The sequence below is a fragment of the Amblyomma maculatum genome, chromosome 8 (genome assembly GCF_055883805.1).
Source record: "Amblyomma maculatum isolate TAMU_Amacu chromosome 8, ASM5588380v1, whole genome shotgun sequence".
NCBI classification, from domain to species: Eukaryota; Metazoa; Arthropoda; class Arachnida; order Ixodida; family Ixodidae; genus Amblyomma; species Amblyomma maculatum.
The window spans coordinates 102,349,952-102,364,482 of record NC_139351.1 but is presented as its reverse complement, the minus strand read 5'-3'; the positions used below and the strand labels follow the sequence as shown (position 1 = coordinate 102,364,482).

The 14,531-nt window shown below is 45.3% G+C and overlaps 1 protein-coding gene across 2 annotated transcripts in view; it reads right to left on the bottom strand.

Annotated features, from left to right (window-relative positions):
* LOC146182035 (phospholipid phosphatase 3-like) overlaps nucleotides 1–14,531 on the bottom strand; it is a 53,207-nt gene that overhangs the window by 19,102 nt on the left and 19,574 nt on the right. For both annotated transcript variants that reach the window (XM_084577034.1, XM_084577035.1), the window contains exon 3: nucleotides 11–171. In XM_084577034.1, coding sequence (XP_084433160.1) covers nucleotides 11–171 — 161 coding nt within the window. The remainder of the gene's footprint in view (nucleotides 1–10; nucleotides 172–14,531) is intronic.

The window sequence follows — 14,531 nt, the reverse complement described above, 5'->3', positions numbered from 1 at the left end:
ATATACGCACCAGAGGTCCAGGCAGCACGATGACCAGTGCCAGTATCTGCGTGAGCGTGACGGTGTCGCCCCGGAACGGGTGGCGGATGTGCGGGTCGTCGCAGCGGAAGCCCGGCAGTTGCTTGGGCATCAGGGCACCGCGCATTGACGCCACGCACAGCACCAGAAGGCCTGCACAGTCAAGGACAATCAAGCACCCGTGATAGACGATTACACCACGCAGACGGAGGGAGGGAAAATTCCGTTCTTCCGAAAAGCAGATAACTATTACGCTATTGATAAATTTATGTCGCAAATATTACAATGCATTCTCTAAAGCAGTGGCTGCGGATGATAATATATGGTCCGAAAACAAAACAAAAAAAAAAAAAAAAAAAAAACGAGCAGGAGCAGCAAGACACGACGTCTTGCGCTGCCTTCAACTCAGGATGACAAAGTTCTTAAGCCTCAAAACAATCTCAGACCCAAATTTCAAAAAAAAAATCCCGTCTCAAACAAAGATAACTAGTTATTTATGCAACAAATAATGCGATCGAAGAAGTAAAATGCCCTTGAAGAAAGCCACTGTAATCTAACTAGTAGATAAGGTGCTAATCCCGCACGAGGTAACATCTGCCGTAGCTGAGCTTTAATTAGTCGTTGTCAGCTATATCCGAGGGCATCATAAGAAAAAAAAAAGCACTATAGGTATATTCTTAGCAGCAGGAAATGATCTGCAAAAAGCAAGCGCTGAAATTTAAAAAAAATAATAATAATCTCAGCCTGAAAAGGCAGCCATTTCAAGTGCTACGAATTCAACAAGGGAAGCAGTTTTGACACACTGTAGGCTACGCAATTGCAGGAGGCCCAACATTGCAGGAACACTTGTTATGAGAAATACCAAGCGGAATCTAAGTTTGCGCCCCTGCCTAAAGGTTTAAAGAAAGATGCATAATGCCGAAGGCTTATCGCACTCTATAATCGAAGGTCTGTCTAAAATGGTCGAGAATATCGTCAATCATATTTTATGGACGCTGGTTTCGCTGGTGTCTAATCTGGCATAACTGCAGCACACAGGACGATCATGAACAAAATAATTGACCGAAAGGACGAACAGACGCGAGTGAAATAGATACACCAGTCAGAGGCTCCGCCTCCACCATGCCCATGGATTCACAGGAAGGAAGCATGAAAAATCGACGACGACGTATACAACCCAGACGTAGCGCGCGACATCTGAGACGAGCGCAATAACAGATACATGCGGAATCATTTGAATACAGGTCCCACAAACACGCTTACAACGAAACAGCGAACTCGCCGGTCTGCGCAAGCACTGAGCGGGTTCTATTTGCATTCCCGACAAACGGAGCACACCCCGCACAAAGCACTGGAACATCTCAAATTCACATTCGTCGTCCCACGAATCAAACTACGCTAAGCACGAACGAGAACTTCACACGCAGACCACACAGGCACCACCCAGCACAAGGCGACCCGCGCAGCCAATCACCGAAGCGTAAACATTGGTGACACTCTTGGTTCCGCCCCGACCCTGCGCAGCGTTGGTCACGTGACCGCTAGCCTGGAACATAGCTGGCGCACACACCGGTGCATTATGCAAACACGGGCCTTAATGCTCGCGCTCAGGTGCTGGCGCACTGCGCACTCTACGCGCTAATCCTCGCTAATCCGCGTAGCGCTAAATCCTCGACCCTGTGCCCCGGCCGGTACTTGTGCCATAATCTGGATAATTACGCCCGGCTCTGGGAACGGTCGGGTCCATTAGGCGCTGCACACCGTAGTTACACAGACTTAATTTCCACGGCGCGAAGAAGCGTTAGGAATGGAAGTAAAAAAAAGAGCGAAAGGAGGAACAAAGGAAGAAAGGAAAGGCAAGGTGGAACGAATGAAAAGTTGAAGGAAAGAAAGGAGTTTCGTAGGAGCATGCGGTGCATACACAGCGAGCTTTTCAAACTATTCAATACAGATCTTGCTTGCAACAAAACATCTATGCACGCAGGTTGACTGTACGGTAGGGCGGACAGCATTTATGTGGCGAATACAACAGAAACAGCATTAATTAAATAAAGCTATATAATCAACTATCTTATCTTTGGACTTAGTGTGCATAACTGAATAGCAAAGTTGAAGGCTATCAATATCACAGGCGAGACCATTTTTATGTTTTAGAATAGGCATCATTGTGTGCGGCACCAAACGTTAAGAAAACATTCTTTTTTTTTTCTTCTGGGAGGAGAGGGGGGGGGGGGGTGGAGGGAGAAAACACACCATTTGTTCTGGTTAGACTATAAAACGCAGATTGTAGCTGGAGGTAAAATATGAAAAAAACAAAGAGCGCGTTTATAAAGTATTTCGCGGGTTAAGTGAAACAAACTTCTAGTTCTAGCTTAAATAAATAAGTGAATAAATAATTCTTCGCCTAGATGTGTCACATTCGCATCACAGGCTCGCAGCCAATGACACAAATAATTCTGTCTCGGAGGACAGGATAGTTTTGACTCTCCCGAACTCAGAAAACAAAAGAGCGACTTCAAGCTATAAGTAGACAGCTGGCCCGGATAAATTGCACCTCAAACTCCCCTGGATAGTTGTCAGGAACATAGGATTTCAGGAAAAGGGATTAATGCCGGTATGATAGCGTTACGGGAAATGGGTCCGGACTGTGGACAACGTGGGCTTTGCAGATGGTCCTCATAGAGTCGAGCTCCTTTTCAGGCTTTTGCAGAGGCAAATCCTCACTCAGCCAAATATGTGGCCCTAAGCCACTCTTTTTCCGTGCCAGAAGGCCAAGCACACTCCCGTCACCACTTGTTGAGTTTCTGAACATCTGAGACAACGATCCCTAGCAGGGGCGAAAACACCGTGCTGTTCGTCAAGCCTGCTTCCGCGGCCTTCCGGAGATATGGAAGAACCGGGAATTTCGCCCCAACCGAACAATACTTTAACTCTAATTCCAATATGTGTACTTGTACGCACGGCGGCAACTTTTTGCCAGCGTTCTCCCGCGCGATAGTATGTGCTTCTAGACACCAACAGCTTAGATGAATCAAGACGATATGACGCCGTTAAAGCGAGCCGTCAGGGACACCGTGACAGGCACACGGAATTTAACACGGTTTTCCCCAAGGCGTTCTGCAACGTGCCTAGAAATCTTACGCCAAAATGGAATTTTTCTAGTACTTCACTCTAGTCCAACTGTCGACCAACATCCGCTCTAGCGGCTGCGCGAAGACATCGCTAATTGAAAGGAATGAAAACTACCGGCAAAACAATGCACACTAAATGGTCAGGGCGTTATACCGGGATGCCAGTTCCTTATTGAAGAAAGCTGTGCAGTACAATAACCTCCTAGAGATTCTGTCATAGAATGTCATGAATTATAGCAAATATATTATGCAATATATGGCGAAGTATGAAATATGACGTTTGCATGATTACAGTCACATCTCTTACCGTCGCTATAAATTTTGAAAAACATTTTCTACGATAATGTATGATATTTGAGTAATATTTGAATGCTGACATGGATTCATGGGGTTTAACCATGGTTTAACATCCCAATGCGACTCAGGCTATGAGAGGCGCCGTAGTAGAGGGCTCCGCAAATATCGACCTCCTGGGGTTTTTTGACGTGCATTGACATCGCATCAGCACACGGGTGGCTTGCTTTTTGCCTCCATCGGAAAACGGCCGCCGCGGCCGGGATTCGGTTCCTCACCCTTGGGCACAGCAGTCGAGCGCCCTCCTCTGTACCACCGCGACATGGCGTTGTGGAGGTATTGTGTATGAAATTGTGTAATAGACGCTGTATGAGGCTATTGCATCATACAACTCTTTCAGCAGGGAAACGCTGGCATAGAACTTTGCTCGGCGCACGGCCGGCTGTGTCAGTCTTTATAACTGGATAAAACAAAGACGTTGCTGGTAAGCTTCAGCGGCGCAGTGCGGCTGACCACTGCCTCTCCGCAGGCGTGTGCGCCACCTTCTAGAAGACCCCCCGTTATAGATCGAAATCGGTTATTCCTCGGATTACCGGACCCCTCTGCTGACATGTAGCGCGCTACTCGTTTTTCTTTAAGGTTTGCTTGTTGTTGCGGTCGAAAATATGAGTGGTAAAAAGACATCGAGAACTTCACAGTTGCTAGCGATACCAACGAGAAAGCTTCTAGTATTTGTCCACGGTGAACTTAGTAGTTAGTTAGTTAGTTAGTTATATGGAGTTTTTTGGCGCATAAGCAACTGTGGCTATCATGCGCCAACCGCAAGGTTAGACGATCAAGTGGCTACAGTAATGATGCTCAGATTTGGTTTAAAACATTGGCTTCCTTTAAAAATCCGTAAACAAGTGAAAAATCAACAAGTGCTTCTTGGCCTAAAAGCAATGCGGGATGAAATGGGATGTGTTCTTTGTAAAATACAGTAAAATATTTGTTCCTGTGCTCCTCGAGTTGTGAGCATGAGATTAAAATATGATTTACTGTTAGCTCATGTCTACACATTTCACATACAGGTTTGCCTTTTTTCGTTAGTAGGAAGTTATGTGTTATGTGTGTATGGCCTATGCGCAGACGACATAAAATTACCTCAATGAAACGTTTCTGATGTTCACATGATTGCCATTCTCCTAATATGGGCTTTATGGAGTGAAGCTTGTTCTCTGCTTCGCTTTCCCAATCAGCCTGCCATTTAGCTCGTAATTTCGTACGTACTAAGTTCATTCCGTCTCTGTGTGGCATGTTGATTTGCTTTATTTGTAAATTTTTCGCACTTGCTGCGCATACATCTGCTCGTTCATTACCCTTTATCCCAACATGACTGGGTACCCAGCAGAATTTGATAGTATGTTTTCTTCTTGTGATATTTACTATGTTGTGTATAATGTTTCCTATCATTGGTTGAACAGCATTTTTGGAGTTTATTGCACTGATGACGCTTAATGAATCTGTGTAGATGATGCTGTTTTTGATGTTCTTATCCAATATTTTCTCCACAGCAACACAGACTGCGTAGCATTCGGCTGTAAAAACTGATGCACACTGGGGTAGTCGTGTTATTTTCTCTGTGTTATTTTGTACTATTGCACTGCCAACATAGCCTTTAGTTTTTGAGCCGTCTGTAAAAAATGCAATGCAATTTTTATATTTTTCTTTTAATGCAAGGAATTCTTGTGATATATGCTCATGTGGTGTGCGTGTTTTTTGAAACTGCGTTAGTGTGAGGTCGAAAACTGCTGGGAGGGTGTACCATGGTGGGAGTGGTTTATTTCTTGGGGCAATACTTGGCAATTCACTAATGTCTAAATCTTGGCACATTTGTTCGAAGCGCATGAGAAGCGGCTTAATCAACCGGGGCTTGTTGTTGAAGGCTGTCCTAGAGGGACATTCCGTGACTACTGAATGACATAGATGTTTTGGTTGAGAACGAAGTTTCAGGATGTATGCACATGTTAGGGCGCATCGTCTGTCCTTTAATGCAGGTTCATCTGTTTCTACATAGAGGCTGGTTATTGGGGATGTTCTGTACGCGCCAACTGCTAACCGTAATCCAAGATTGTGTACCGGGTCTAGTCGTTTTAAATAGGATGTCCTAGCTGAACCATATACTATACAACTGTAATCTAATTTAGAGCGCACCACGGAGCGGTAGATTTGCAGAAGGCATGCTCGGTCGGACCCCCACCGTTTTCGCGACAGCACCTTTAGGACGTTAAGTGATTGGGCTGCTTTCTTTTTCAGATTGTTTATATGGGGAAGAAATGAAAGTTTCTTGTCGAATGTGATACCCAGAAATTTATGTTCATGTTTCACTGGTAGTATGGTTTGGTTGAGGTATAACGTGGGATAATTCTGTAAGCCTCGTCTCAATGAAAACACAACGGCCACTGTCTTTTGAGGAGAGAACTTAAATCCATTGCTGTCTGCCCAGGTAGCTAGTTTATTTAGTGTCAGTTGTAGTTGTCTCTCACAGGTGGATATGTTGGAGGAAGTGCATGCTACTTGCAGGTCATCTACGTAGACGGAGTACATTATGGACTTTGGGATTATTGCAGATAACGAGTTCATTTTCACTATAAAGAGAGTTGTGCTTAGAATACACCCCTGCGGTACGCCGTTTTCTTGTGCAAAAGTCGTGGAGAATACTGTGCCTAAACGGAGTTGAAATGTACGGTTCGTCAGGAAGTCATTCAAGCAGCTCAGAATCCTGCCCCGGATACCTAGATCTGCTAGGTCGCGGAGGATACCGAACCTCCACGTGGTGTCGTAGGCCTTCTCCAGGTCGAAGAAGACCCCGACACAGTGCTGCCTGTGGCTGAACGCCTCCCGGATTGTGTTCTCGAGGCGGACAAGGTGATCGGTTGTTGATGATGCCTTTTTGAAGCCACATTGATGTATATCGAGAAGATGCCGGGATTCAAGAAAAAAGGTTAGTCTGATGTTTACGATGCTTTCAAAAGATTTCGCAATGCAGCTGGTTAGGGCTATTGGTCTGTAACTGCTAGGACATGTGGGGGGTTTGCCTGATTTCAAAAAGGGTACTATTATGGCTTTTTTCCAAGCTTCTGGTATTTTGCCAGTCGTCCATATTTTATTAAAAAAATTCAGCAATGCTTCTACAGCGGCTTGTGAGAGATGGGCGAGCATTTGGTAGTGTACATTGTCAAGTCCCGGTGCTGTTTTTTTGCCAGAAGATAAGGCTCTGTTCAATTCATGTATTGTTATAAGTGCATTGTAGTCGTCATTTACACCTGTCCGAAGGGGAAGCTTTTGCTTTTCTGCTGTTGTTTTATGCTTTTGAAATGTGCGAGTGTAGTTAGATGAGCTTGACACATTGGCAAAGTGTTCGGCTAAAATGTTCGCTTGTTCTTCTAATGTTGTTTGTGTTCCGGGTGGTGTCAGCATAGGATATGTATAAGGGGTGAAATCTCCTGTAAATTTTCGGACCTGTTCCCACATTTTTTTGGAGGGCAACGAGCTGTTTATCGAGGACACATATTTTTGCCACGAAGTTTTCTCCGCATTTCTCCGGACATACCGCGCTCTGGCTTTGGCTTTCTTGTAGTTAATCAGGTTCTCATGTGTCGGATATCTGCGGAGGATGCCCCATGCTTTGTTTTGTTCTTTTTTAGCTAATTTGCATGCCTCCGTCCACCATACTTTGTGTTTCTTTCTTGCGTGTTGTGACGTTTGTGGGATGGATAATAGTGCTGCTGAAATTATGCACGCGATAAACCTTTCATTTATTTCTTCTACGCTCAAATCTTCAGAATATACTTTTTCTAGCGCAGCGTTCGTTCTAAAAACCGACCAATCGGCGAGGTGGAGTTTCCAGCGCCGTGGCCTCGATGGGATGATGGGTGTGGATGATGATAACTTTAAAACTGTCGGTAAGTGATCGCTTCCCAGAGGGTCATTTAAAACATCCCAATTAAAGTCATTAAAAAGTGATAGAGATGTGAAGGCTAAATCAATGCAGCTCATTTTTCCAGAGCTGGGGCAACAATACGTCGGCTTGCCGGTGTTTAAAAGGCATATATTATTAAAAAGTATAAAGTCTTCTAAGATCTGTCCTCTGGTATCAGTATGGTCACTTCCCCAGAAGAGGGAGTGCCCATTTAAATCCCCAACAATCAAGAATGGTTCTGTCAACTGCTCAGTCAAGTCTTCTAATTCATGTAGTGTAATTGAGAGTTGTGGTGGTATGTAGAGGGAACATATTGTTATCGTTTTGTGGCTTATGATGGTTACGGCCACTGCTTCAAGATTTGTTTTGAGTGGTATTTGTCTGGCAGGGACATCAGGTTGTATTATTATGGCGACACCTCCTGACAGCCTACCAGCATGCGTTCGATCTTTTCGGAAAGTTTTGAACTTTTTAAAGATATTTGTGTGCTGAGGCCCAAGGTTTGTTTCTTGAAGACACACAGCTGTGGGTGTCATGGTTGTGAGGATATCTGTAATGTCTGCGTAATTTCTCAATAAACCTCTACAATTCCACTGTACTATGTAAGCCATTATGATATTTTGGGGATTAAGAAAAGTTACTTTACTTCAGGAGGGGTTATACGTGGTTTTCCCTTTTTTTCAAGTGAGTGCCTCCTCCCCTGCAGCCCAGAAGTGCTGGGGGAGAAGTCCATCGCCTCACCCGAGGCGCTGGGGGTCCGTGGTGAAGGCACGGACGACCGATTCTTAGGTCTCCCCCTGGTAGGGGAAACCTTGCGGGCTACCGACTCCGTGGTCGGCAAGCCCTCTTTTGAAACTGGCAGAGCAGCCTTTGCTGCTTCTGCCTGGGGCGAGCAGGATGGCCCTGCCTCAGGTTCCGAAGACACCTTGGCAGACGCCTGATTGCGGTGTAGTGCCTCGCCCTTGGACGCTACAACCGCATAGTCTGGTTTTCCAGTGAATATAAAAAGATTAGTTTGTGCAAGTCGTTTTCTGGCCTCTGTAAATGAAATGTTCTCTTTAGTTTTGATAGCGATGATCTCTTTTTCTTTCTTCCAACTTGGGCATGATCTAGAATAGGCAGGATGATCCCCCTCGCAGTTCACGCAGTGTGGCGATGAGGCATCACAGTTTTCAGACTGGTGTTCTTTCGAAGCACATTTTGCGCATGTTTTGCGACTGCGACAACTTTGTGATCCGTGGCCGTATCGTTGGCAGTTAAAACATCTTCGGGGGTTCGGTATATAATGTCGGACTTCAACTTTCAGGTATCCTACTTCGATCTTTTCTGGCAGTACGCTTGAGCTGAATGTGAGAATGAGATGTTTAGTAGGTATCGCTTTATCATCTCTTCGGATTGTTATCCTGTGCACATTTATAACATTTTGTTCTGCAAGACCTTCTAGCATTTCTTGCTCGCTTATGTGGAGTAAGTCATTATCGGAGATTACACCACGCACGGTGTTCAAAGATCTATGGGCGGTGATGGTCACATTGACATCCCCAATGCAGTGGAGGTTTGGAAGCCTTGCATACTGTGTTTCATCGTTTAATTCAAGTAGTAGGTCTCCGTTTGCTATTTTTGTGACTTTGTATTTCGGACCAAGGACAGCTGAGAAACATTTTGACACTAGAAATGGGGACAAAGTTCGGGCCGGCTTTCCTTCAACTTCGGAGTGCACGACGTGATATTTGGGGAAGCTTTTCTTAGGTTTTTGCAGGAATTCTGCAATTTCTTCGGTGCGCCTTTTTTTGTTTAGGCGATGAGTTTTTACAGTAGAAGAAGCCATGTAATATGTGTGTTGTTCGGCCAAGGTGCCAGCCACCCACCATGGAGCCCAACAAGGGGGCAGGACAGGAACTTGCAACCAAGTCCAGTCCATGCCAGCTGTACACTCCAGCTATAACCAAATATGGCGGTACTCAGGGTGGTACGCCACACAAGGTTAACCCTAGCCGCCTGGAAAAAGAAAAACCAAGAAGAGAGGAGAGGACAGGACAGTTGTAGGAAAGGAGATAGGAAAGTGAAAGATGGAGGGGAGGACAGGAAAAGACGACTGCCGACTTCCCCCGGGTGGGTCAGCCCGGAGGTGCCGTCTACGTGAAGCTGGGGCCAAAGTGGTGTGTTGCCTCCGCCGAGGGGCCTTAAAGGTCCGAACACTCGGCATCGGCTCAACCACCAGGATCCCCTTTTCCCCGGACACGGCGATGCCACGCACGACTAAACGTGGGTGCTCGGGGTCCGTGGTGTCGCACAAAACACACAAACACCTGCTTTAACAGGTGCCCCCTGCGGGGAACTTAGTAGTGTGTCGTAATTGTTTAAATAAAGCGTTCGATCACACGTTGTGCAAGAACCGTGAGCGAAATCCGGAGGGTTAAGTCCCCGTGTTTTCTCGTGCGATTTCTTTGACAAGCGTTGCACATATTACCGACCTTTTTTCTCTGACTAGAGTTCATAACCATCTCCTTTCATATTTATCCAGACGCGAACGTTTCGGTCAGCCGAAAATATTCACCTTGCCATTCTCCACATTTTGTTAGCTATTAAATCAAGTGACGTGGTTGCGCTTCTTTCCATTTAAATAGAATAAAGAGAACACAGATAACGGTATACAACAAAACCATTCTAACGAGGGGAGCACAGAGACCTCTGCAGGTTTAGCGCACATTGAAGCGGAAGTGCTCTTTCGTGTCCCAACCAACCTATAAAATGCTCACTGTTTATATATCGCGAAACACTCAGTTACCAACAAAGGCGCTCCTTAGTAATCTCATAAAATGAACCAACAAAGAAAAGTAAGATTAAGCCATGGTGATTCAACTGGGAATCGAAGTTGGAAATATGAACCTCACACGTACTGGACGTGTTACAGAAGGACTTTAGGCCACAGCGCCAATCATCATCATCAGCAATCATCAGCCTGACTATAGCCACTGCAGGGCGAAGGCCTCTCCCATATTTCTCCAATTAACCCGGTTCTGTGCTAGCTGCATCCACTTGACCCCTGCGAGCTTCTTAACCTCATCAACAGCGTAAATATTTTGCAATTATATAGCAGTGAAGTGAAAAGGAAGCTTTTGCAACTTGATAAGATGTTCGAACCAATAATAGTTATACTGGTTCCGAGCAGTTTTGACTTGGTGCTGAGAAGGCATGGCATTGAGTGTTGGGCCCAAGGCTTAGGTGCAAACCTAAAGTGTTCATCAATGAGATTCCGGCGCACGTGGAAGAACCATAGAGGAGCCCAAAACTAGTTCAAATGTTTACGTTGTTCTACGTGCCTCACGGGATCCGCGATGTTTTGGTATGTGAAACACACACACACACACACACACACACACACACACACACACACACACACACACACACACACACACACACACACACACACACACACACACACACACACACACACACACACACACACACACACACACACACACACACACACACACACACACACACACACACACACACACACACACACACACACACACACACACACACACACACACACACACACACACACACACACACACACACACACACACACACACGGTGCGTCGGCATTTGCACGTTCACCGGAATTGGGGTGCAAAACGAGAAGTATAATCGGGATAACCATCGGCTTGCAAGTGCAAATTCCAAAGCAGGGTGCGCGTTTTTGTCTATTTCTTTTCTTTCCAAGAAAACGTCGCCAAGGTCAACCGCTAAACGAAGCCTCAGTTACTTATCGCAGTGAAAAATTCCAGGGGCGCACTTAACTCCCCTTAGATGCGGGAATGCGAAATAATTGCGAAGTCCATGCCCAGTTCTGATTTCGCAAATTTTGTCGCGCTGTTTCGACGCCCACAACTTCTTGTCTATGCATGTTGCTATAACGACACGTCAGCTCATTTTGCTGACATTCTATGTCGACGTCCACAACTTCTTGTGTAGGCTTAGCTGATGCTAGTGTGGCACCGTCTACCCGTTTTGGATTCATCGTCATTTGTGGATTGCATTTTTATCGATTTTGCGAAGGTATTTGATACTGTTTCAAATCAACTTCTAGTTTTCAAGCTTAGCAAACTTAATCTCGATACTAATGTTATGAAGTGGATTGAATGCTTTTAAGAGGGCCGTACCCAGTACGTTACCATTAACGACTGTGACTCACCCGTAAGTCCTGTAACATCCGCTGTTCCTCAAGGTTCCGTACTAGGCCCTCTGCTCGTCCTAATTTATACTAACAATCTTTCTGATTCCATTGACTCACAAATAAAGCTTTACGCGGATAATAGTGTGTCATATCGACAAATATCTAAGCCCTCAGATGTACTTGCTCTCCAGTCTGATCTTGATAACATCTCCACTTGGTGTCACACCTGGTCTATGAAACTAAATGTTGGTAAGTGCGAAGCGATGAAAGTAACACGTACGTTTAACCAGTCTTCATGCGCCCATTTCCTCAATAGCTCTCCTTTAACTTCTGTATCTGATCATAAGTACCGTGGCGTATACATTACTAACAACATATGATGGAAAGCGCATGTTGAACATATTACAAATAAAGCTAACCGAACGCTTAGTTTCTTTTGCCGCAATTTTTCCCTTGCTCCTGTGACCCTGAAAGTACTTCTTTACATGTCTCTTGGCGCCCGAAACTTGAGTATGCCTCATCTGTTTGGGATCCCCACACTAAATCACCCATACAAGCCCTCGAATCCATTCAAAATCGCTCTAGTCGTTTCTTCCTGCCTAACTATTATTGATTGGCTAGTGTAACACTTAAGAAGAAAACATTAAACCTTCCTGAGCTTTATTTCCGCCGTCGCATTTCTCGTTTGTCTTTTTCACCAAATTTATTTCACCAATGAAAAGCTGAACCAATCTCTTTTCAGTACTCCTACTTATTTCTCATGGCGCATGGACCACTGAGTCAAAGTTGGCGTGCCAGTTAGCTGCACACTTATATTTATTTCGAATCCGTTGTTCCTATAACTAGCACGGACTGGAACCACCTTCCCTCCTCCGTCTTGTCCATCACCGCACAAGACTGCCTCGAGTCTGCTGCATTTGATCACCTGCATTAACCTACCCAGTAAACCTGTATTCTTTGTTTTTTTGCTGCTTTTTTTTTGCACTACCCCCTCCTCTTTGTAATATCGAACGGCGCTGAGAGTAAATAAATGAAATGAAATAAGCATCTTGATCATGTGACTAGTGGAACCTGACCAGGTTTAAGTAACCGAAATTCTCATTCAGGTGCGTTATGTCATCCATGTTATCTCAGTACCATTATCGTGATTATCATGAATCGAACTAGCAGTCTGTACACAACGTTGACTTTTTATTGTTAATGATGCTCTGTTAACTGCCTTGTTGTCGTTAGAATGATCGTCATTCTTAGTTTCGTTATATATCTCGCGTACAGTCTCGTAGTGACATATACTGTCCGCACATCCTGTAGACGCCAAAAAAAAAAAAAAATTCTTCCTCATTAACACTTGACGACGAAACGTCCAGTCACGTGTACAGCAAATCAATTAGGGATGACACATTCTATGCGTAGCGTCGCGTAGTAATTTTGAAACACAGTGTCAGCGATATTCAGGCACTCTAGACTTGGTTGTGACACAACGTGTGCACACGACAAATACAACTGCGTTCGGCCACAGTGCAATAGGACGAATGGCCTATATATATTATGCAATACGAGAGAATAATAATAAAAAAAAAAAACCTATGAAGAAAAGGGTGGAGAAGGAAGAGAAAACAATGTGTAAAAAAGACTGAACGGGGAGATATAGGCAGGAAGGTGAAGCGAAGAACAGATGAAGGAAGTATTAAAACAAAGCTAACGAAAGTAAGCGCTTGGTATAGAAAGGAAAATTAAGGAGAAATTAAGAAAGCAACGAAATTAAATACAAAAAAGATAGAGAAGGACATAAAAAAAAGCCATCGTCAGTCACCACGAACAAAAGCTACGGCAAGAGTTTTATTCTGTCTCTTTTTTTTCTTGTACCTTATTTTTCTTCGGCCGCCAAGCAGCGGTGACCTGCGTGTCGTTTCCTCTTGCGTTGCCCAAGGAACAACCGTCACTTTCTGGTGATGAATGCATTGCCTCATCGGCGCAAATCGCACAGACAGACAAACGGACAGAGACGGAGGCGACCATTTCCGCCTACAAGCAGTAAAAGCGGCGGCAGGGTGGCGGGAACTCTACCCGGATTGGCTCTAGCGGGTCTTACGCCACGTCGGCCGTGGTGGTGAATCAGGGGCAGCCGGCGTCTGCATGGTCTGGTACTGTTATTATACCCCCGGTATCTGACGCAAGGGTACGGTGGTCGTCTTTAATCGCCTGCTCCGTGCTCTTCCCCATAATCGGGAGAGGGAGAAGAAAAAGTGTGTCGATATCTCGTTATCGCTATCTGCGCGCCGCTCCGGATAACTTGGCGCGCTGCCCGAGCAGAACGCATTAAAAGAACGCGACATTTCGCGGAAAACGGTTTCCCAGGAGAGCTGCGAGCGAGGCGTTGCCGGATCGCAAGAATAAAGGGAGTGGCAGTCGTTCGCTGTCAGTGGGATGCGCGGGAAAAGAACACTACGTCCACGCGAGTGTGTAGGACACGACTGTGTTGTTTGTTGTTATCTGTCATAGCGGCTTCAATGGCTCACGCGAATGTGTTACTGCTTGGCTATCCATGAACGTTATCAGTCAGTAAAGACAGAAACAAAAAGCGCCTGATAAATTTTAGGTCAGAAGCTAGGCCATTTCGTTGCCGTGAAGAGGTGTCGGCAGTGATGGAAATTAGTTAGGGGAAAAAGCAGGTACGTTTTATAGCTGTAAGAATACATCATTAAGAGTGGCTGTAAATAGCAGCCACCGCTTGACTTCGGCGCGATGCGTTCTACCTTTACATCGACAAAAGCTCCGGGGACGTCTGTCCAGATTTACAGCGACGCCGAGCCTTGCTATCGGCAAGCAATCTTCATGACGTCCCTGGACCGCATAACTAGTCACTATACCGAATGGGGCTGAAACGTGGAGGCTAACCAAGAGGGTTCTACTTAAGTTGAGGACAACCCAGAGGGCTATGGAA